Raw genomic sequence first — 23,645 nt, 5'->3', positions numbered from 1 at the left:
GGCCCCGTGCCCGCGGTGCCGCTCCCCTTGGGCCTCGGCCCGTTCCCCCGGCCGCGGTTGGGACCCCCGGTGGCCGCGCAGGTCCAGCGGCCCCGCGCCTGGTGCCAGCGGCTCCGGAGCCAAGCGTTGGGCAGCGAGGAGCTCAGACTGTGCTGAGAACCTCGGGCGGCAGCTGCTGAAATTGCACTTTTTTGGTGGCTTCTGAAGGATGTGGGACGGTTAAATTAAATAGCTTCTTGTCACCTCGGTGAGGAAGGAGGGGGTGGTGGCCATTGGGGCTTTGCTTCCTTTCTCCCTTGGGTGCTGGGGGACGTCCCGCTTGCTCAGACCCTCCGGTTGACGGAGCTGGACGTCACGGTGGAGCCAGAGCCGCCCACCACAGAGCTACACCCACCGCCCACGGAGCAGAACCCGGCCCCTCCGGGCCCCATTGCCCCCCCGGCACCCAACCCGCTCCCTCCAAGGCTGTAGCAGAATCCGGCTCCGCCTGTGCTGCAGCTGCCTCTGCCGCTGCCGAACTTCATCCCTCCGCCGAGGCACATCCCGCTGCCGTACCCACCGCCCACGGACGTGCTGCCGCCGCCCACCACAGCTGCGGAGAAGGACACGAGGTCACCTCTGATGGCACCGTGAAGCCTGGGAGCATCCATCCATGCATCCATCCGTCCATCCATCCATCCATCTGCCCATCCATCTGTCCCTCCCAGCCACCGCGCTCCTCCGGGAGCGGGAATGGTACTTACAGATGCTCACGGGGCTCTGGCACTCTCCGGACATCCTACAAGGAAAAGAAATGGAGCGTCAGCTCCAGCCAGAGCAGCTGGACTGGTCCAGCTCCACAAAGCCGGGCTTGGTCCATCAGAGCGTGGGCGTAAACCACGGCAGCTATGGGGCTGTAGTCCATGGCTAACGGCAACACCATGGGCGTTTTAATAGAGATGTGATGTGCCATGCTGTCCCCGCTGGCTCAGCAGGACACGGCCAAGCTCTCGCTGCATCCTCACCCACCTGCACTCCTCTCCTTCCAGCAGCTTCCTGTAGGTCGCGATCTCAACGTCCAGGGCCAGCTTGACGTTCATGAGCTCCTGGTACTCGCGCAGCTGCTGCGCCATGTCCGTCTTGGCCTTCTGCATGGCCGCCTCCAGCTCGGCCAGCTTGGCCCTGGCGTCCTTGAGCGCCAGCTCCCCGCGCTGCTCGGCGTCGGCGATGGAGCTCTGCAGGGTCTCACACTGGAGAACGAGATGTGCGTGTGGTGAGAGGGGCCGGGGCCACCGCTCGGACGTGAGCCCACGGTCCCAGATCGCCCGGGCTCAGCTCTCCACAACTACAACACGTTCCGTCCTGCTTACGATGATTGTTAGCAGCTTATTTGCTTTTCAGGAGGCTCTGAAGGGCTTTACCAAGAGCTCACGCCCATTTCTCAAAAGAAACCTCAGCCCCTACCTGTTTCTTCACGCTGTCGATCTCAGCCCGTATCCTCTGGATCATGCGGTTGATCTCGGAGATCTCGGTCTTCGTGTCCCTGAGTTTGTCTCCGTGCTTGCCCGCGGTGACCTGCAGCTCTTCGTACTGGTGGCCAGAGGTGGGAGGAGAACGTCAGGCCCACCGTGATCTGAGCTGCCACCAGTTACTCGTCCACCTCCCCAACCACCCGTGTCAAACCGAGGTGTGGAGCACCCACCTTGGAGCGGTACCAGCACTCAGCCTCAGCACGGCTGCGGTTGGCGATCTCCTCGTACTGCGCCTTCACCTCGGCGATGATGCTGTCCAGGTCCAGGTTGCGGTTGTTGTCCATGGACAGCACCACCGAGGTGTCGGAGACGGTCTTCTGCATCTGACTCAGCTCCTGGAATTCCCGCCACGTCTGGATTTAGCGCCGCTTTCCAGCGGCACCGCAACCCCTCTCCCCCGCGTCCCTGCCGCCATTTCTGGCAGCACCGCAACCCCTCTCCCCCGCGTCCCCGCCGCCGTTTCTGGCAGCACCGCAACCCCTCTCCCCCGCGTCCCCGCCGCCGTTTCTGGCAGCACCGCAGCCCCTCTCCCCCGCGTCCCCGCCGCCGTTTCTGGCAGCACCGCAACCCCTCTCCCCCGCGTCCCCGCCGCGGGGCGGCCGCAGCGCTCACCATCTCGTAGACGCCCTGCAGGAAGCTCATCTCGTCCGCCAGAGAATCCAGTTTAGCCTGAAGATCCACCTTGGTCATGTAGGCTCCGTCCACGTCCTGCGGGAGAAACGGGCGCTGAGAGCTCCTGCACCGCTTCATCCAACCCCGAACTGGGAGCCCCGGCTGCCCCGACGCACCGGGGCATCCTCGTTCACACCCGGCGCTGGCGAGGCCGCGCTGGTGGAAGCAAAACACCCTCTGAGCCAAGATGTGTCTTGTGTTCATAAAACGAAACGGGACTTTACCTTCTTGAGGAGCACGAAATCGTTCTCAGCAGCTGTCCTCTTGTTTATTTCCTCTTCGTACCTGTTGATTATAAAGAGCAGATTGAATCTGCTTGTTTTGGCACCGGCCGCTGCTGGCAACTCGGCGCTGTTGGCCCCAAGACTAATGAGGGTGGCAGAAATAGAGCTGCCACAAGGGAGATTTATGGACAAGCGCCGGCACTTGGCCTCTGTGGGCGAGTCCTGGCTCCTGCGCCGCCACCCGAGGAACCCGGACCCGCCTGAGCCCTCCAGGTGCCGCGGCCGCCCCGGCCCCTCCTGTGAGACCCACGGACCCGGGTCCTCCTGCGGGCCACATCCACCTGCTCCTGGGGTGGGCGAGCAGGGGGGTCTCCAGCGCCACATCTGCTCTGAGCCTCAGCAGAACAAGCACTGGGGGGTCTCCAGCGCCACATCTGCTCTGAGCCTCAGCAGAACGAGTGCTTTGGGGTCTCCAGCGCCACATCTGCTCTGAGCCTCAGCAGAACAAGCGCGGGGGCTGATCCTGCTGAGCTCCAGACCCGTCCCACCGTTCCTCGCGAGCCCGGAGGAAGCAGCTCTGCGGCTCCTGCGCCGATGGGAACAGGCCCAGTTCTCACCAAACAAACCAATAAACTATGGCAGGAGAATAATCTGGTTTCTTTCTGCCCCACATCATCTTTCAAAGAAAGCCCAGAGCTTCAGGTCTTGAGGGACATTGAGGAATGTATTGAGAAGGGATATATTCCCTGCCTTGAGGAGGGAACCCGTGCGGAAATCCATGAGGAAATTATAGCAGGGTTTAGCAACTGATCTCATTAGTTCATTAAGTCATAATGTCATGGATTCCCAAGTGAGGAAGATGAGGATCTGCTGTAGTGACAATCGTAACTCTGCCAGCAACACATATTGACAAAAACCTGGAAAACTCAGGTAATAAAAACTTCCCCAAAACATTTTACGTTTTCTACTCATTGAAACAAAGGCGATGTTGCCAAGTCTCGTGGTTCCTTGACTTCCCCGGCTGTTCCAAGCGAGTTTTAGCCTCGTACCTGGTCTTGAAGTCCTCCAGCATGTCCTGGAAGCCCTTGAGCTCCGCCTGCAGCTGCTGCTTCTCGGTGGCCAGCGCGTCCAGCTGCTTCCTGAGCCGCGCCAGGAACGCCTCGAACACGGGCTCCAGGCCCCGGCCGCCGGTCCCCGGGCCCCCCTGCTCCTGCAGCAGCTTCCACTTGGTCTCCAGGACGCGGTTCTGCTGCTCCAGGAACCGGACCTGGACCGTGGCAGGGGGAAAGAGTCAGGTCCTCCCAAAGGGACTTTTTTGTGGATTTTTTGCCATAGTTTTTCCCACTTGGTGGGTTTCACCGTCCTGCCCGTTCCCCTCTGCAGGTCCCGCGGGTGGGACCGCGGCCCGAGGACGGGGGGCAGGGCTGGGGCACCGTCTCTCTCCCACCCACGGCCTCCGAGCGGGAGAAACAGCGAATTTCAGCACTTCAGGGTTTTCTCTTTCAAAACAGCACGAACCGCCCCGAGGCCTCGACCCACACACACAGTCCAGCGCAGGTTCCTCTGGGGTCTGCACGGAGGTCCCACTGACCAGCGCCAGCGCCGCGGGCCGAGGAACCAGAGACCCCTTCCTGGGCTTCTCAGGAACCCTGGGGAAGTCACTTCTCCAGCCACCACCTCTCTTGGGGCCATTTTGGGCAACTTTGGCTCTCTGGGTGCTATTGGGTGAGTATCTGATGGTGATCACAACCAGCCCGAGCCACAGGGAGCTCGAGCCTCCACGCCCAGGTCATTCTCACCTTGTCGATGAAGGAGGCGAACTTGTTGTTGAGCTGCTTCATCTCCTCCCGCTCTTGTGTTCGCACCTTCTGGATGTCGGGGTCGATGCCCAGGTTGAGGGGGGTCAGCAGGCTCTGGTTGATGGTCACCTCCCGGATGCCGCCCGGCGGGCAGGCGGGGAAGCCCTGGCCTCCCATCCCACCGTCAAATCCGCCACCAAAGCCCCCGAAACCCCCGCCGAACCCTGTCCCAGCGCCGTGGCCAAAGCCTCCCTGGCCGCCCGCCCCGAAAGCTCTGCAGACACCAGCGCTGCCCCCGAAGCCGCCCAGAGAGGTGCTCTTGCTCCCTCCCAGGCAATAGAGGCTCCTGCTGCTGAAGCCGCCGGCGCCGCCAGGTCCTCTGCAGGATCCGCGGGACACGGAGCCGAACGTGACCCTGTTCTTGCCCCCGAAGCAAGCGGAGCTGGAGCTGAAGCCCCTGCCGAGCGCACAGGACTGGCGAGACATGGCGATGGGCCCGGGAGTCGAGCGGCGTGGAGAGAAGAGCCGAGCGGCGGTTGGGAGGGAGAGGAGGTGAGTCCTGCGGGTGCCGTGCCCGGGTCCCCCTTTTTATGCGCTCAAGGTGTTGGCCGCATGTCAGGGGAGTGGAGACACCTCTGTTTTTTCTGCTTCTCTTCATTGTTCCGGGCTTGGAAGGACGCCCTCTTCCCCGTGCCACCGCCGGGACCTCCTCCCAGCACTCCCTCGAGAGCTCGGGGAAACAAAGCCATTGTTGGCCCCAAATCGCATTTCTTTAGCTGCAGCTGCCAGGTCATCGCGGGCCCGAGCGTCCCGTGGCGATGATGCGGCGATGACGCGGCTCATGGTGCCCGCGGGGACACCCGGAGCAGCCGCCCGCTCGTCCTGCGGCGCTCGGTTCACGAACTCCAACGAAACGCGGCTCCCGGCACAGCCGGCGCACCCGGGTTCACCCCGACCAGCCGAGGCTTCGCCTGCGTGGTCCAGACCTCTCTCACAACCAGAGAGCGCGAGCCCAACCAGGGCTATAAAACCGGCTCCATGTCAATAAAGGGGACCCGGGGACAGTTTTAAGAAGATTTTAAAGCCATTTTAGAGCACTGGCTGGCGCATTGAGCTGGAGGGACACGGGGGTGCAGAACTGGAGTATCTTGATGTTCCCGTGTTTCACACCCTTGGCCGCAGCTCAGGGGGCTCAATCACCCTCATCAGGGACCTTCCCTCCTCATCCTCGCGGGGTCTCCAGCCCCAACCCCCCAGCGCGTGGCGCTCGGCGAAGCCGCGTTCACTCATCAGCAGCCCCATTGTTTGACAAGAAACACGGCTTAATTTCTTAACTGCTTTTAATTTCTATTGTAACGAGCAGAGGTGTGTGAAGGTGCCGTCCGACCCAGGAGCCCGTTCATCCCGCCAGTAAAGAAACTGAAATGCCCTAAAACTTCCCCCCAAACCACAAGCTGCAGCGGAGCCGTGACAACAGCAGCCAAGGCTGTCATTACCCCTTTCGCTGGAGACACTTGCGGGACAGGTTTGGGGAACCGGTTTCAGCCCCAAACCCGTTCACCTCTCGCTTTTGCTTTTTCTTTATCTTCTGCAAACACACGGATTTCGCTGCATCCCTCGGGGTTCAAGGGTGATTCCTCCGGGCACCCCTGGGCGCCTGATCCACAGGGCTCTCAGCCCACGGGGGTTGCGTTGCAAGGAATGGGGGGATCATCTTTCCCCTTGGGAACGAGCGTCCTGCATGTGGTCCCACCGGGAAACGCCCCACACGTGGCCCTGGGATGAGCATCTTTCCCCTTGGGAACAAGGGTCCTGCACACGGTCCCACCGGGAAACGTCCCACGCGTGGCCCTGGGATGAGCGGGTGGGGACGCGGTGGGGACAGCGGGAGGGAAGCGGCTCCAGTGGCTCTGGCCGGGGGGAGGGGGCGGCTGCGGCTCCCAACCTCATGCGACCGGCGGAGCCGCCGAGGAAGAGGATGAACCGGCTGGAGCCCGGGGAGCCGCCCGGGGAGCCTCAGGAACGGCGCTGAGCTCCAACACGGGGGAACCCGGCTGGGCGGGGGGCGCTTCCCAAACCCACCCCGGGACCAGCACGGGATCACGGAACGGGGTGGGCTGGAGGGACCTTCCGAGGTGACGTGTCCCACGAGCAGGGACACCACCACCAGCTCCGGTTGCCCAGAGCGCGTCGTGTCCCAGGGATGGTTCACCCAGGGCTCTCTGGGCTCCCGGGGTGTCACCGCCCGCCCCTCGGGCGCCCCGGTGCTCACTGGGACCATTAACACACCCGGAGCGGAGCCGAGGATCCGGGGTGGCCCCCAGCACCCCCGCCCTGGGACGGTGGCCAAGTGGCAAAGACTCATTGTGGCTGGAAAAGACCCTCAAGTGTTTCCAGTCCAACCACAACCCCCCCGCACTGACCCTGTCCCCAAGACCCTCGTCTGTTCACCCCCCAGGGGCGGTGACCCCAGCCCTGCCCTGGGCAGCCTGTTCAGTGCCCTTTGGGGAACAACTCACCCCAAATTTCCACCCTCAGCCTCCCCTGGCACAACCTGAGGCCGTTGTGTCTCATCCTGTCCACACCCATAGGCACCCCCTGCATCCCCATGGGGGACCAAACCAGCGGCGTCCGAGCTGCAGCCCCCGCAGCCACAACCAGGGCAACACAGAACCCAAATGCACCTGGTTTCACCCCAAAGCGGCGGCGGGACCGTGTTCAACCGGGAAAGCCCCGCAGCGCCGAAGAGCGAAGGCACTGGAGGCCGCTCAGCCAGCGATTACCGACCGGCAAATTGCAGGGCTGGGAAAGCCAGGGAAGCAGAAGGAACAAGGTGGGTCCCGAGATCAAAGCGGGAGTTGCGGAAGACGGGGCGGCACCGCCGCGCGACGGCCCCGACGGCTCAGAGCGCGGCCTGGGAACCGGCCCCAGCCCGCTGCCCATCGCCGTGCGCTGTCCCCATCATCCCCGGGGTCACCCGCTGCCCATCGCCGTGCGCTGTCCCCATCATCCCTGGGGTCACCTGCTGCCCATCGCCATGCGCTGTCCCCATCATCCCTGGGGTCACCGCTGCCCCCATCATCCCCGGGGTCACCGCTGTCCCCATCACCCACGGGGTCACCTGCTGTCTCCATCATCCCCGGGGTCACCGCTGCCCCCATCATCCCTGGAGTCACCTGCTGTCCCCAGCACCCGCAGGGTCACCCTCTGTCCCCGGCACCCCTGGGGTCACCCGCTGTCTCCATCACCCATGGGGTCACCCGCTGTCTCCATCACCTCCCCGGGATCACCGCTGCCCCCGGCACCCGCGGTGTCACCAGCTGCCCCCGGCACCCCCAGGGTCACCCACTGTCCCCATCACCCCTGGGTGCGGACACTGCCCGAGCATCCCCCTCCGGTGGGAAAACCAGGGACGGGGCCCCCACGACGTGAATATTGGGGATAACTTGGATGAGGAGCAGGGACCCATGGGGAGACAAGGAGCCGCTCGCAGGGAGGTGGGGACGGGATTTACCCCAACAGGGGCAATTGACCCCGGGGTCCCGCAGCCTCTTAGCAGCCCAGGCAGGGCCCCACCAACAACCGTCCTGCGGGGACAAACAGCTGCTGGACACCCGGCACCAGTTGTTCCCCGTCTGCACCGGGGGGAACGGGGACACCGGAACGGGGCGGGTTTTTGGGGGGAAATGGAAAAGCTTCGGGGGGTGCGGGGCTCGGGGGGTGCGGGGTCAGGGGGTGCGGGGGGCAGCCCCGCGGGCGGGGCGCAGGGTGTGCGTGTGAAAACCCGGCGCTGAGCTCGGGCGGATCCCGGCCCGGCGCTAATTACAGAGCTGAGCTCCGGCAAGCCCGGTCCTGCCGCTGCGCCCCGAGCCGCGCCCGGGCCCGCGGGACCAGCCCCCCCGTGGCGCAGGGACCCTGTGCCCCCCGCCTCCCGCCTCGGGGTGTCCCCCCGCGGGGCTGCTCCTCCCACCGCCCCCCACAGCATCACATCCAAAGGGGACCCCGGAACGCTGGTGGCCGGGGGGGCCGCGAGACGGTAGCTTTGGGGTGAAGGGGCTTGTTCTGGTGGTGCATTGGGGCGGGAAAGGGGCTCGGAGGGTCCTGCGGGGTCAGAAATGGGGGTTCGGGTCCCATCGCTGGCAGGAAAGTTTGGGGGGAGCACAAAAGACCCCGCAGCCCCAGAGGAACCCAGGCGTCCGGGTGAACCTTCCCGGCTCCCCCCCCCCGTGACCTCGGGCACCCCAAAAGGAGCAGGGACAGCCCCCAGCCCCGGGGGTACCCGAGAAACACGTGGGAGCCCCCGCACGTGGGTCCGGTGAGTCACGGCCCCACCCGCGGGACGATCCGGGTGGGGTCCCGGCCCGCCCTGCCCCCCCGGGCGGTTTACGGGGTTCAATCCAGCCTGGGGGTCCTCAAGCTGCACCCCCGCGCCTGTTTCCCCACCCAGGGCGACACCTTTTCTAGCGGGGACAGGGGGTTTCAGCCCCCGGTGCCCCTGGGTCCCACAAAGCCGCGGGGTGACGCAGGGACCCCCGCGCTGTGTGTCCCCCCCAGCGTCCCCAGTCGCGGCAGGGTGGGGTGACACTGAAACCAGGGGTGTCACCACAACCCCGCCTGCAACAAAGTGCCGCCCAAAACCTGCCCCCCCCGCCCTGCCCGCGGGATCGGCCCCGGCAGCACCCACGGGTGCCGGGCTCGGGGCGCCCCCCCCTGGGGAAGGGGATGATGCTGCCACCCTTGGGCACGCGCTGGTCCCCGCTCCTCTGCCGCCCCCCAGCGGCCGGCGAACCCCGAAACCAGCGCCGGGGGAGCGAAGTGCCTGGGGGCCCCTAAACCGCCCCCCCGACCCGGTACCGGCCGCGCTTTGGCCCAAGGGCCCCCCAGACGCTTGGGACACCCCGGGAATGGGGCAATCAGGGGCTCCAACGCCGCCGGGCGCCCCTTCGCATCCTACCAAATATTGAGGGGTCCCCGCAAGCCCCTGGGGTGCCAACTGGCAGGGCGGGGCGCCGCGCATGCGCGGGGAGAGGGGGACGTGACCCCCCGGAGCACGTTAATTAGCTGCAGGTGGTAATTGCAGACGGCAGGTGTCACCTCCGGCCCGGGAATGGCAGCGGGAGGTTACACCCCAATTCCGGGAGCACCCCAACGCCCTGGGAGCCCCCGGCCCCACAGCGCAGCCCCCCCGCCGCTGAGGGGTCACCGGAGGTGCCGGGGGGTGCTGAGCCCCACACCCCGAACCCCCAAACCCCCCAGCACATCCCAGGTGAGCAGAATCCGTCCCGCCCGGCGAGCAGCTGCTGCTAATTTGCTAATTATTAACGGGCGGTCAAAGTCCCGCGTGCCAGGCGCCGGCTCGCGGCCGCTGTCCCTGCCCCCGCCCCGACACGGCCCTGAGCCCCCTCCTGCCCGTCTCTGCCACCGGCAGCCGCGGTGGCCCCGGTCCTGTCCCCTGTCCTGTCCCCGCAAGGGCGGGGTGGAAAACCTCATCAAACACGCCCACCCCGGCTGTTCCCTGCGCGGGGGGGCCGGGACCCCCAAACTGGGCTGCGTCAGTCCCCCCCGTGACCGCACACCGGTGAGGAACGGGGGGGCGTGGGTGGGCACCCGGGGGGGGCCTCGCCTCCCTGGGTGCTTCGGGGTCTCACTTTTGGCACAGCGAACCCCACGAGGGGATCCCGCGGCTTTTCGGGGTGTAGCGGCAGCACCCCGGGGGCTCGACCCCCGCTGAGCCCCCCGGGAGTCCCCGTGGGGGGGCGGCCGTGCCGCGCCGGGGGCCGTCACCTGGGTGCCACGGGACCCTCAGTTTGGGGGAAAATACCGCAGGATTTGGCCGGTTGGATTTTGAATGCGACCAACCGCGCCCTCGTCACGGGCAGCGCTAATGAGCGCTGTAATTAGCAAGGACCGGTCCTGCTGGACACGGCCCCGGGCCCCCCCGCCCCGAGGGCAGCAGCTCCGGGCACCAAAAGACTCCCGAGTTCCGAGGTTTTATTCCAGCAGCGGAGCCCCCGGGGTGGGGCCGGGCCCCCCCATTTCACACCCCCAGCACGCGGGAGGGCCAGGACGGACAGAGCAGGGCTGGGGACAATGGGGGGGTGTTGGGGACAAAGCGGGGGGGCAGCCCTTGGTGGGGGCCGCAGGGGCACTGGCTCAGGTCGCCCTGGGGCTGGTGCGGGGGGTCCCCTGGGGGGCTCAGCTGGCCAGGATGTCGGAGGACTCGGACACCAGTTTGCCGTCGCGGGTCTCGATCTTCTTGATGACGATGGCGCGGGACTTGGTGAGGGACGAGCTCTCCGGGGCGGGGGGGGACACGGCGTAGCCAGAGCTGGAAAAGGAGGAGCCAAAGCCCCCCCCAAACCCCGCGCCGAAGCCGGCAGCTGCGGGAGAGGGACCGGCCGTGAGCGCGGTGGCACCCAGCGGTGGCACCCAAGGGGGGGCCCTGCTCCCACCCTCCCGCCTTACCCGAGTACCCCGTCGTCTTGGTGTGGATGCTCAGATTCTGCATGCCCGACTCCAGCCTGCCAGGACAGAGACGTTTTGGGGTGGGTGTGGACAACATCATGCACCAAATATTGATTGGGGGTTAAGGAACATGACCAAGGGCACGCGGGGAGGCAGTGGCAGAGGGACACGAGGTCCTCAGGGTTGTGGCTGCGGCCTGGAGCTGCGGGTCCTGGGGAGGATGACAGCGCGCCCTGAGCGCTGGGTGGGGGTCGGGGGCCTGTCCAGGTTCTGTTAAAACCAAGTTCCAGTGGTTTCCCTGCCAGCTGATCGCTCCTCACCAACCGCGCCCTCCTGAGCGTCACACACGCGTGAGGGTGGTGGCAGCCATGGGATGCGGGGTCGCTGATGGGGATGGACGCGCATCCCATGAGGGGGCAACAGCAGCGAACTGAAAGTGACCAGCTGAGTACTCCATCCCGTTCATGTGACACTTCATACAGAACCGGGAGATCACGAGGATCTCGCCCCGTTTCCCTGTGGCAACATTAGGAGAGGACCTGGCGAGTCGTCCCTGCGAACTGAGGCCAGTGACAGACTGGATCCAGCTCCGCTTGGCTGCAGAGTCCAGTCCGGGACTCTGGGTGCCTGCTCTGCAGCTGCCGGGACTTTCCAGATTGGTTTTGTGTATTTTGCATTGTTTTCTCTACTTTATCAGTAGCATTAGTAAAACATTTTTAACTCTTCCAGCTCTCTCCTCTCTGTCCTCCTTTGCCCCTGATCGCCTGTCCTTGGTGGGAAGGGGGAGAGGGAGGGGCTGAAGGGAAAAGGGGGTTACCTATACATCTGCCATGGTTCTATTGTCACCTGCAATCAAAACCTGACAGGGACATGCCCAAGGCCGTGTGGGGAGGCAGTGGCAGAGGGATGTGGGGTTCGCAGCCTTGAGCTGCGGGTACCCAGGGTGGAGATGCGGAATGTGGAATAAAGGACGTGCCCGGGATGCCAGGTACGGGATATGGGATACGGGACGCGGGTCCCACGGTGTCACCCCCTCCAGGCGCCCCACCTGCTCTCCTCGCCCTCCAGCAGCTTCCTGTAGGTCGCGATCTCGATGTCCAGGGCCAGCTTGACATTCATGAGCTCCTGGTACTCGCGCAGCTGCCGGGCCATGTCGGCCTTGGCCTGCTGCAGCGCGGCCTCCAGCTCCGCCAGCTTCCCCCGCGCGTCCTTCAGCGCCAGCTCCCCGCGCTCCTCGGCCTCCGCGATGGCCGTCTCCAGGCTGGCTCGCTGTCACCACAGGGGGAGATGGAGAACAGGCTGGGGGTCCCTCGTGCTGCAGCATCCCCGGCGCTCCAGCATCCTTTGTGCTGCAGCGTCCCTTGGCCCCCACGAAACCGCCCAGTGCCCCCAGCACCCCTTGCCCCTAAGAATCCCATGTCCCTGTATCCCATGTGCCCCCCCAGGATCCGCCACATCCCACTATCCCTCACCCCACCCCAGCATCCCCTGTGCTCCCCAGCATCCCCCATGTCCCACCATCCCTTGCCCCCAGGATGCTGATCTCTCCTCCAATCTGGGGCTGCCAAGGGGGGTCCGTGGGGTCCCAGGGAGTCTGTGGGGCCGTGGGGGTGGCGGCAGCGGGGGAGGGGCAGCGTCCCCCCACTTTCACCCCCGGGCTGGGGGGGGCTGTTCCCAGACCTGGTTTTTCAGCGCCTCGATCTCCGCCTGGATGCGCTGGATCAGCCTGTTGAGCTCGTTGATCTCGCTGCGGGTATTGCGCAGGTCGTCCCCGTGCTTCCCCGCCGTGCTCTTCAGCTCCTCGTACTGCGGGGGCACCACGGAGATGGGGCTGCGGTCCCACCCCCCGCTGCCCCGGGGACCCCACGGAGATGGGGCTGCGGTCCCACCCCCTGCTGCCCCGGGGACCCCACGGAGATGGGGCTGCGGTCCCACCCCTGGCACCCCAAAGCTGGGGAGCGAAGCGGCGGGACGAGCCCGCGGGGGGGCGCTCGGGGCCGGCTCGGCGGGCGCTCGGGGGTGCGGCCGCTCCTGCGCCCGGGGGCAGGGAGGGGGCTCCGGGCTGCAGCCGCGGGGGGAGGGCCGGGGGCGCCGCCCGCCGCACCTTGATCTGGTACATGCTCTCGGCCTCGGCGCGGCTGCGGTTGGCGATGTCCTCGTACTGCGCCTTCACCTCGGCGATGATCCCGTCCATGTCCAGGCTGCGGCTGTTGTCCATGCTCAGCACCACCGAGGTGTCGGAGACGTGCGACTGCAGCACCCGCAGCTCCTGCGGCACCACGGGGGGGTCAGGGCGGCTCGGCGCGCGCGGCCCCCCCCCCAGCGGCCGGACCCCCAACCTCCTCGTAGAGCTGCCTCAGGAAGCTGATCTCGTCCGTCAGGCTCTCCAGGCGCGACTCCAGCTCCACCTTGCTCATGTACGCTTCGTCCACGTCCTGGGGAAGCACGGCGCTCGTCACCCCCCGGGCCATCGCCCCCCCCCACAGCTGGGCCCCCCAACTCACCTTTTTGAGCAGGACAAACTCATTTTCCTTCTCGGTGCGGTGGTTGATCTCTTCTTCGTACCTGGGGGAAGAGACGGGGCCTGGAGCCGGGCAGGGCGGACATGGGGACATGGGAGACACGGGGACACAGGAATGGCAGGGTCATGGGGACATGGGGATACAGGGTCATGGGGGACACAGGGATGTGGGGACATGGGGAATATGGTGACACGAGGACACAGGGACATGGTGACACAGGGATGTGGGGACACAGGGATGCGGGGACATGGGGGATATGGGATGTGGGGACACAGCACCCCCCTCGCAGTGGCAGACACCATCCCTGCCCAAAGCCAGCCCAACAACACCCAAAGAGGACCGTCCATCCCCAGCCCAGCGCCCCCGCCCTCTGGGGACACGGAGCCCCCGGGGACACGGAGCCCCCGGCCGGCGCCAGGACTGACTTGTTCTTGAACTCCTCCACCAGCCCCTCCATGCTGCCCAGCTCGGCCTCCAGGCGCAGGCGCTCCTGGCCCAGCCCGTCCAGCTGCCGCCGCAGGCTGGCGATGTAGCCCTCGAACAGCACCCCCATGTTGCTGCGGGGGGGCTGCTGGCTCTGCAGGAGGCTCCACTTGGTCTCCAGCATCTTGTTCTGCTGCTCCAGGAACCGCACCTGGGGTGGGGGGAGGAAAGGGGGTCGTGTCACCCCAACACACACGGCCCGGGCTTCTGTCCTGGGAATGGGGGCACAGAGAGGGGGCAAATCCGGGGTCCTGGGGGCAAATCTGGGTACAAGGCTGGGGGTCCTGGGTACAAAGCTGGGGTGCTGGGTGCTGCTTTGCAAGGGCAGACAGACTGAGGGTTCCTGGGTGCAAATTTGGGGTCCTGGGTGCAAATCTGGGGTGCTGGGAGCAAGACCAATCAGGGGACAGGGCTGAGGGGTCCTTCTCCAAGGGGTCACAATGTCCCCGAGGGGCTCAGGATGTTCCGGAAGCATCTGGGAGGTCCCTGAGGGGCTCAGGAGGTCCCTGAGAGGGTCTCAGTGTCCCCAAGCGGGTCTCAATGTTCCCAAGGGGGTCAGGATGTACTTGAGGGGTCCAGGAGGTCCCTGAGGGGGGCTCAGTGTCCCCAAGGGGGTCTCAATGTCCCCAAGGGGGTTGGGAGGTCCCTGGAGGGGTCCGAAGGTCCCCGAGGGGCTCTCAATGTCCCCAAAGGAGCTCAGGGTGTGTCCAGAGGGGCCTGAATGTCCCCAAGGGGCTCCGGAGGTCCCCGGGGGGTCCCAGCGCTCTCCGGGGGGCCCCAGCCCGGCCCACCTTGTCGATGAAGGAGGCGAACTTGTTGTTGAGCGTCTTGATCTGCTCCTTCTCCTCCTTGCGCACCCGCTGGATGCTGGGGTCGATCTCCAGGTTCAGGGGGGTCAGCAGGCTCTGGTTGACGCTGACGGCCGCGATGCCGCCGCCCGCACCCGGTGCAGCCCCGGGACCCCGGTACAGCCCGGCCCCGAAGCGGCTCCCGCCGTAGGCGCCGAAGGCCGAGGCCGCGCTCATCCTCACGGCCGGGCCCGCCGTGTAGGAGCGGGAGCTGAAGGAGCGGCCGGGGACGGCGGAGCCGCTGCTGCGGACGCTCTTCCTGGTGATGGTGACCGACATGGTGCCACGGGCCGCGGACGGAGGTGGGCAGGGGGCGGGAAGTGGGAAAGGAGGTCGGCAAATGGAAAAGGAGGGTGGAAAATGGGGAAGGAGGCTGGAAAACGGGAAAAGAAGTTGGAAAATGGGGAAAGGAAGTTTTAAAGTGGGGAAGAAGGTTGGAAAGTGGGGAAGAAGGTTGGAGAACGAGGAAGGAAGTTTTCAAACGGGGAAGGAAGCTGGAAATGGGCAAGAAGGTTGGAAAATGAGCAGGAAAGCTGCGCGGAGGTCGCGAGCTGAGCGAGGAGGTTGCGAGAGGGTTGCAAAAGGGTTTGCAGAAGGTTTGCGAGCAGGTCGCGGTGGGTCGGCCGCGCTGGGGCTGGCGCGGCAGGAGCAGGAGGGTGGTTGGCAGGAGCGGCAGGGCCGGCAGAGCAGGGCCCGCAGCGCGGGCGGGTGCGGGGCGGCGGCGGGCTGGGGCGGCAGCGCTGGGGTTGGCGCAGCCGGGCTGGAGGCGGCGGCCCGACCGGCAGGACGGGTTGGGGGGGCCGGGCGGGGCGGGGTGAGCGGCCCCGGTTTATATCCCCGAGCGGGGGGAGGGACCGGCGCGGGGGCCGGGGTAGCCCCGGGAAGCGGCACCTGCTGCTGCGCTTTAACCCCCTCGGGGGACCCGCCGGGATGCGCCGGGATGTACCGGGATCCACTGGGATGTACCGGGATCCACTGGGATGTACCGGGATCCGCCGGGGTGTGCCGGGATCCGCCGGGATGTACCGGGACCCGTCGGGCCGGGGCTGGATCGCGGCCCCCGGGTGGTCCCGCAGGCGATGGGGACAGAGAGGAGGAGAACGGGGGCTAGGGGAGGCGGGGGTGCTCACCCCAAAAGCCGGTGTCTGGTGCCCCATTGGCACCCTGAGCCCCCAGGGCGTGTCCCCAGCCCCTGTCCCCAAGGCGTGTCCCCAGTTTATATCCCCAGCCCCATGTCCCCAACCTACATTCCAAGTCTGTGTCCCCAAGCCCATGTCCCAAATCTACAACCCAGACCTGCATTCCCAAGCCCCTGTACCCCCGCGTTGTCCCCAACCCGTGTCCCAGATCCCCTGTTCCAACCCACATCCCGATCCATCCCCGCGTCCGTCCCGCTGCCCCGCCGCACGAATCCTGCCCGCAAAACGGGAAAACCACCAAAATAGACGCTGGGCCGGACCGCACCAGGCACCCGCACCCATGGGTGCCGTTTGGGGCTCGGTTGGGTTTATTGGGTCTTGGGGCGGTTGTGGCTCAGGGGGTGACCGGGAATGTGGGATAAACCCACGGAGACCCCTCCTCATCCAGCCCCCGTCTCCCCAGGGAGGTCTGTTCATCCCTCCATCCCTCCATCCATCCGTCTGTCCCTCTGTTCCTCCATCCACCCCTCCCCCCTGGGACAGACCCACCCCCCCTCCTGAATCCCCAGCCCCCCCCAGTCCAGCGCTTGGATCAGCGCCCCCTTGTTGAAGCACGCGGGGGTGGGACCCTCCCGAGCCCCCACCTTTGCACGGGGGGGTCTCAAAGGCCCCCAAAGCTGGGACGTGTGAGAGGGGACGGGATTTGCCTCCCCCCCCACCCCCGGGGGCTGAAAGCGGCCGCGGCCCGGGGGGGGAGCTGGGAGGTTATCCCGCCCCCCCGGGACCTCCACAGCCCGGGAGATCGCTCCATCCCCCCCCGGAATCTCTGCCCCCCCGGAGGTCGCTCCATCCCGCCCGGCTCCTCTTATCACGCAGGAATTTGCATTCCAGACAAATACCTCCGTCCCCACGGAGACACCGGGGCGGGGGGGGTGGGCGCCAGGTCCCGGCGGGACCCCCCGACCCCCCCGACCCCCCCGAGCCGGCAGGACAAGCTCAGTCCTGGACCCCTGGACCAGAGGCCGAGCCCCGCTCTGCTTCGTCCCCTTCCCGGGGGACAAACGGCACAGGGAGGGGGCAAAGGAACGTCCCCGCCACCCCCAAAAAGCCGCCCTGAGGGAACCCCGAATCCACTCAGCCCACGGGTGGATGGTCATGCCATGAATCCCCCACGCCGGTCACCCCGGGGTACAGGCCCCCAGTGCCCCCCACTTCCCCGGGGGGAGGGCGGCGGGTCCGGCCGCAGCTCCATCGCTTAGGAACGCAGCGGGACTGGAGCCCTGGGGGGACGGGGTGTCCCCGGGGTGTCCCCGGGGTGCCCCCACCACCCGAGGGACATGGGGGTGGGTGGTGGCCCTGGGGGGTCGGAACCGCGGGACCCCCCGCTCGGCAGCTCCGGCGCCTCCATTTCCTCGTCCCCGCTCGTCCCGTCCCCCCCGCGGTGTCACCCTCAAAGGAGCCGAAATGGCGCAGCTTTGGCAGAGGGACAAACCCCGCGGCGGGAGCGGAGCCTGGGGCGGGAACGGGGCAAAATGGGGCAAAACGGGGCGCCAACGGGGCAAAACGGCGCAAAATGGGGCGGAAACGGGGCAAAACGGGGCGGGAACGGGGCAAAATGGGTGAGGAACAGAGCGGGAATGGGGCAGAATGGGGCAGAATGGGGCGGGGGTGACCAAGGGGACGCCGGGACAGGAGACGGGGACAGAGCCCCAGATTTCCCAGGGAAAAGGGGCCGGGATGGGCCCCCCAAGCGCCGCGGGTACCGCCCCCCCAGCTCTGACTCAGCCCCTCATGGCCCGGCCAGAGCAAACACGGGCAGCGCCGGGAACGCGGGGGGCGCAGGCTGCGGGACCCCCGTGCGTCCCCGCCCACGCGTGTGTCCCCCCGCCGTGCAAAGTGCAAAGGTGCGGGGCTGTGCACGGCGGGGGGGCGAGAGGGTTTGGTTGTGCAAAGGTGTGTTTGTGCAAGGGCTCGTGGAACGCGCCGGCGCCTGGAAACGAGCGCTTGTGCAAAAGTGCGCGGTTGTGCAAAGGAGCGTGTTCCTGCACGGGGGCACGCTTGTGCAAAGCTGCGTGCTCGTGCAAAGCTGCGTGCTCGTGCAAAGCTGTGTGCTCGTGCAAAGCTGTGTGCTCGTGCAAAGCTGCGTGCTCGTGCAAAGCTGCGTGCTCGTGCAAAGCTGTGTGCTTGTGCAAAGCTGCGTGCTCGTGCAAGGGGCGCGCTTGTGCAAAGGTGCGTGCACGTGCAAGGTGCGCGCTTGTGCGCGGCGCATCCCCGTGCGGGGTTCACGCTCCCGAGCGCTGCGGCGGGGTGACCCCCCCCCAACCCGGGACGCGCCGGGTCCCCCCCCAGAGCCGCCGCTGTGACCCCGTGGACGTGCCCCCCCCAGCCCGCGGGGCCGAGGCTCCGCAGATAACGCTGGAATTTCCCCCCCCGCGATGCTCCGGCCCCGCCCTGGATCAGCCCCGGGGCGATAAGCGCTGGGGGGAGCCCGGGGGACCCACACCCCCCAGCGGGGTGTCCCTGGTCTGGGGGGAGCCCGGGGTACACCCCCCGCCCCCAGCGGGGTGTCCCAGGTCTGGGGGGCTGCCCGGGGGGGGATGCCTGGGTCCCCCCTCCCACCTGGGAGAGCCCGGGCAGGATCCTGGAGCGGTTGGGCGGGACGAGCCCCCGGGCCGCACCGGGACTGTCCCCACGTCCCCACGGGGGGACCCACACTGACCCCCACCCCGGGCCTCTGGAGTCTCCCCCACTTGTGACCCCCAGGGACAGGGGGGTCCTGCCACCCCCAGGGGTGGGGGGATGTGGGGCTGGCGTGCAAAGGTGGGGAGAGCTGGAGCTGGGGAGGTCCCCAAAATGTGCAGGACCCCCCAAAACATGTGGGACCCCCAAAAACATGTGGCACTGAGCCTCGTCCCTCTGCCCCAGGGCCCCCCAGGTTATGGGGCAGCCTCCCACCCTGCACCCCCAAGAACAAAGCGTTGGGCCGGCTCCAGCCCCACCTTCCCGCGCGGGGCCGGAGCGGGGCCGTGGGGAGGGGCCGTGGGGCCGCCCCCTCCTCGCCCTGCTATAAATCACGCCCGTCCCATCGTCCGTCCATCCGTCCGGCTCCGTCTGTCTGGCTCCGTGGTCCCGCTCCGCTGCCCCGCACCATGAGCTACTCCCGCAGCACCGTGTACTCCAGCACCCACCGCTCCGGCGGCCCCCCCGGCTCCGGCAGCGCCCGCCGCTTCGCGCCCCTGGGCAGCGCGGCCAGCGTGTACGCTGGGGCGGGGGGCGCGGGCTCCCGCATCTCCGTCACCCGCACCAGCACCCTGAGCAGCTCGGGGGGCAGCTATGGGGGCGGCTATGGGGCCGGCTATGGGGCCGGCCTGGGGGGCAGCGTGTTGCTGTCGGGCTCTGGCGTGGTGGCCAACGAGAAGGAGGCGATGCAGGAGCTCAACGACCGCTTGGCCACCTACTTGGAGAAGGTGCGGAGCCTGGAGCAGGAGAACCGGCGCCTGGAGGTGCAGATCCGCGAGGTCATGGCCAAGAGAGGTCCCAGCACCCGGGACTGGAGCCACTACTGGGACGTCATCGAGGAGCTGCGGGACAAGGTGGGGTCCCCACGGCCCCGCGGCGCGCGCGGGGTCCCCAGCAGGGTGGTGGCAGCGGGGGGTTAAGCATTAACCCGGCGGGTGGTGGGGCTGGGTGGACTTTGCACCCCCAGGATGTCACCGGTGTGCGGCTGGACGTCCCTGGGGGCTTCACTTGGGGGGTGAAGGGACATGACCAAGGGCACGGGGCAAGGCAGTGTCAGAGGGTCCAGTGAGGCCCACACCCTCCAGCGCCACCTTCCCAAGGTCACCCAAACCCCAGCCACGTCCGGCCCGGACGCCTGGGTCCCCTCACATGAACCCCCCCGCTTTATCGCGGTTTTTCCGGGGCGAGGTTCCCCCACCCCCGCGGGAGCGCGGCGGCTGCCAAGGTGGCACCTGCGCGGGTGACGTGGTGACGTGGTGGCGGCGCGGGCGGCGGCGGTGGCGGGGGGGCCCGCGCCCCGGTGACGGTGTCGTGTCCGTGTGTCCGTCTGCCCCCCACACCCCCAGATCTTCGGGGCCACGGTGGACAACGCCCGCGCGGTGCTGCAGATCGACAACGCGCGGCTGGCGGCCGACGACTTCAGGGTCAAGTGAGGGACGGGGACGGGAACAGGAACGGGGCGGGAGGGGGAACAAAGGTGGGGTTGGAGTGGGATTGGGAATGGGAATAGTGGTGGGAATGAGGTTGGGAATAGAGATGGGGATGGGAACGGGGACAGGGACAATGAATGGGGAATGGGAATGGGGACAGGGACAAGGATGGGGACAAGGACAGGGCTGGGGTTGGAGGAGGTAATGAGTATAGGGACAGCATAAGAGCACAGATGGGGACAGGGACAAGGATGGGGATGAGGACAAGGCTGGGGCTGGAGATGGAGATGAGGATGGCTGGGCAGGGCTGGGATGGTGGGCAGGGCTGGGATGGTGGGACAAGGATGGGATGGTGGGCAGGGGTGGGATGGTGGGCAGGGCTGGGATGGTGGGACAAGGATGGGATGGTGGGCAGGGCTGGGATGGTGGGACAAGGATGGGATGGTGGGCAGGGGTGGGATGGTGGGACAAGGATGGGATGGTGGGCAGGGGTGGGATGGGATGGTGGGCAGGGCTGGGATGGTGGGACAAGGATGGGATGGTGGGCAGGGATGGGATGGGATGGGATGGGATGGGATGGTGGGCAGGGCTGGGATGGTGGGCAGGGATGGGATGGGATGGTGGGCAGGGATGGGATGGGATGGGATGGTGGGCAGGGATGGGATGGTGGGACAAGGATGGGATGGTGGGCAGGGGTGGCGCGCAGGGCCGCGGGCGCTGAGCGCGGTGCCGCAGGTACGAGGCCGAGCTGGCCATCCGCCTGTCGGTGGAGAACGACATCGTGGGGCTGCGCAAGGTCATCGACGACACCAACATGGCGCGGCTGCAGCTGGAGGGCGAGATCGAGGCGCTCAAGGAGGAGCTCATCTTCATGAAGAAGAACCACGAGGAGGTGGGGCGGCCCGGCCGGGGGCGGCGGGGACCCCGCGGTGACACTGGCCAGCGGGGTGGGATGTTGGGGACCCCGCGGTGACACCGGCCGGCGGGGGGGACGGTGGGGACCCCGCGGTGACACCGGCTGGTGGGGGGGGATGTTGGGGACCCCGCGGTGACACCGGCCGGCGGGGGGGACGGTGGGGGCCCCGCGGTGACCCCGGCCCCTCGCTGCCGCAGGAGGTGAAGAGCCTGCAGGCGCAGGTGGCGGAGTCGGCGCTGACGGTGGAGGTGGACGCGCCCAAGTCGCAGGACCTGGGCAAGATCATGGCCGAGATCCGCGCGCAGTACGACGCGCTGGCCCAGAAGAACCTGGAGGACCTGGAGAAGCAGTGGGGGCGGCAGGTGGGGCCGTCCCCCGAAAACCTGCACCCGCGGTCCCCAGGACACCCACGGGGATTCTTCTCTTGGGGGTGTCGAGCCAAGGGGTGGGGACATGAGGGGGAACCCCAATGTGGGGAGCATCCCCCCAGGGGTCCCCAGTGTGACGTGGGGGCACCCCGTGAGGAGCACTCGACCAAATGGGGTCCTGGCCCAAAAGTGGGGACGCTCCTGGGAGACCCCCATCCCATAGGGGACCCCGAGACCTGGTGGGGACCCTCTCCAAGGGGATCTTGGTCCAACATTGGGACCTTTCTGGGGTGACCCCATCCCACAGGGGACCCCAAGTGTACAGTGGGGACCTTCTCCAAGGGTTCTTGGTGCAACATCGGGGACATTCCCCGTCCCAGGGTGACCCCGCACGCCGGGCCCGTCTCCAGGCGGGTCGTGGTCCCTGGGGCCGTTCGGGGTGACCCCTGTCCCAGGGGCTTCTCCTCCTGGGGTGGCTCCACCCCCCATGCGTTGGGGTGGGCGCTGACCCCCGACCCCCATGCGTGACCCCAAGATCACCGAGAGCACCATCGAGATCACGCGGAGCAGCAAGGACGTGGACACGGCGCGCAGCACCGCGCTGGACCTGCGCCGCACCGTGCAGACGCTGGAGATCGACCTGGACTCCCTGCGCAACCAGGTGTGGCCCCGTGTCCCCGCGTCCCCCGTGTCCCCCATGTCCCCACATCCCTGTGTCCCCCACGTCCCCCACATCCCCATGTCCCCACATCCCCATGTCCCCCGTGTCCCCACGTCCCCCACGTTCCCCACATCCCCCGCGTCCCCCACATCCCCCATGTCCCCGTGTCCCCCGCATTTCCACATCCCCCGTGTCCCCTGCGTCCCCCGCGTCCCCCGCATCCCCCGCATCCCCTGCATCCCCTGCGTCCCCGTGTCCCCCGCATCCCCACATCCCCCGTGTCCCCCGTGTCCCCGCGTCCCCCGTGTCCCCCATGTCCCCTGTGTCCCCCGCGTCCCCCACGTCCCCACGTCCCCACGTCCCGCTGCGCTGTGCAGAAGGCCGGGCTGGAGGCGGCGCTGCTGGAGGCCGAGAGCCGCTACGGCGCGCAGCTGGAGCAGCTGCAGGCGCTGGTGCTGCGCGCCGAGGCCGAGCTGGCGCAGCTGCGCGCGGAGCTGCAGCGCCAGGCCGACGAGCACCAGGCGCTGCTCAGCGTGCGGGACAAGCTGCAGGCCGAGATCGCGACCTACCGGCAGCTGCTGGAGGGCGGGGAGGAGTTCAGGTGAGCGGCGGGAGGGGGCGCTGGGGCGGGCGGGGGGGCTGCGGGTCCCGGCAGCCGAGAGCTCTGGGCACAGCGACGGGACAGCGGCGGCATCCAGAAGGGATGAGCCCCAGGTGATGGGACATCCAGGTCCCATCCTTCAGGTTACCCTGGGGACAGTGAGGGGACAGCGGCGGCATCCAGAAGGGATGAGCCCCAGGTGATGGGACATCCAGGTCCCATCCTTCAGGTTACCCTGGGGACAGTGAGGGGACAGCGGCGGCATCCAGAAGGGATGAGCCCCGGGTGATAGGATGTCCCAGGTCCCATCACCCTCAATGCTCTGGGGACAGTGAGGGGACAGTGGTGACATCCAGCCGGGATGAGCCCAACCTGCCGGGACGCACCAGCCCCATCCTCCAGCACCCTCCAGCTCCATCACCTCTCGGTTCCTTGGGGTGACACTGAGAAGGGTGGGGGGTGACACCTCCGAGGGGGCGGCACAGGGAAGGGGTGCGGCGGGCTGTCCCCGCACCCTCAGCCGTCCCCTGGTCCCCCAGCCTGCAGGACGCCCTGGAGAAGGAGACCACCAGCACCACCACCCAGCGCAGCACCCAGCGGCTGCCGGACGGGAAGGTGGTGACCGAGACCAAGGAGGTGAAGGTGCGGACGTACTGAGCCGCCCGGGGGACCCCCGGCACCCCGGGGACACCTGGAATGCCGGGGGGGCCCCCGGGCTCCCCCCACCAATAAAATGGCAATTTCACCCCTTGGGGAGATGTCTCGTCTTGGCGTCTTTACCTTTCGGGCGAGGGAACAGGGATGGGGCTGCAGGGAGGGGGAAACTGAGGCACGAGGGGGCGGTGAGAGGCTGGAGAGCCTGGGGGGGTGGACAGAGGGATAGACGGAGGGACAGACAGGTGGACAGGTGGGTGGTTTGATGCTGATGGGTGGGTGGATGGGTGGATGGATGGGTGGACAGACATATGGACAAATGAAGGGATGGAGGGGTGGATGGATGGATGGACGGACGGAAGGATGGATGGGTGGACAGACAGACATATGGATGGGGAGCTGGTAGGTGGGGTGGATGCAAGGTGGGGGTTGCGGCAGATGGACAGGCAGCCGGACAGAGGACAGACAGCCGCGGGCGTCATTCCCGAGCTCCGGCCGCCTCCCCGTGGCTGAGCCGCCGCTGCCGGGGGGGACACGGGGGGCGGGGCAGCGGGTTGGGGGGATGGCGCTGCACCCCGCGGCCAAGCCTGCAACGCCGGGGTGCAACCAGGGG

General features: G+C 67.3%; 2 protein-coding genes across 2 annotated transcripts; one reads left to right on the top strand and one right to left on the bottom strand.

Annotated features, from left to right (window-relative positions):
- Positions 1-323: 323 nt before the first annotated feature.
- On the bottom strand, positions 324-15,174 carry LOC309450667 (uncharacterized protein; the record flags this gene model as incomplete). Its single annotated transcript, XM_082073691.1, has 19 exons — positions 14,468-15,174; positions 13,619-13,827; positions 13,176-13,236; positions 13,011-13,106; positions 12,776-12,940; positions 12,352-12,477; positions 11,720-11,940; positions 10,672-10,727; positions 10,411-10,586; positions 4,913-5,196; positions 4,207-4,765; positions 3,457-3,674; positions 2,408-2,468; positions 2,124-2,219; positions 1,682-1,846; positions 1,444-1,569; positions 1,009-1,229; positions 744-778; positions 324-592 (listed from the first exon to the last, which is right to left on the bottom strand). Exons 1-19 carry the CDS (start codon positions 14,801-14,803, stop codon positions 324-326), a joined length of 3,480 nt encoding a protein of 1,159 aa, XP_081929817.1. The 5' UTR covers positions 14,804-15,174.
- A 3,470-nt stretch (positions 15,175-18,644) lies between these two features.
- KRT18 (keratin 18) lies at positions 18,645-23,046 on the top strand. The gene is made up of 7 exons (XM_082073645.1): positions 18,645-19,256; positions 19,749-19,831; positions 20,568-20,724; positions 20,946-21,110; positions 21,652-21,777; positions 22,155-22,378; positions 22,918-23,046. Exons 1-7 carry the CDS (start codon positions 18,813-18,815, stop codon positions 23,033-23,035), a joined length of 1,317 nt encoding a protein of 438 aa, XP_081929771.1. The 5' UTR covers positions 18,645-18,812; the 3' UTR covers positions 23,036-23,046.
- The last annotated feature ends 599 nt before the right edge of the window (positions 23,047-23,645 follow it).

The sequence above is a fragment of the Streptopelia decaocto genome (assembly GCF_964273445.1).
Source record: "Streptopelia decaocto genome assembly, chromosome: 27".
In the NCBI taxonomy this organism is placed as follows: Eukaryota; Metazoa; Chordata; class Aves; order Columbiformes; family Columbidae; genus Streptopelia; species Streptopelia decaocto.
Note: the sequence above shows the minus strand (reverse complement) of the source record. Positions and strands in the feature narration are given on the sequence as shown.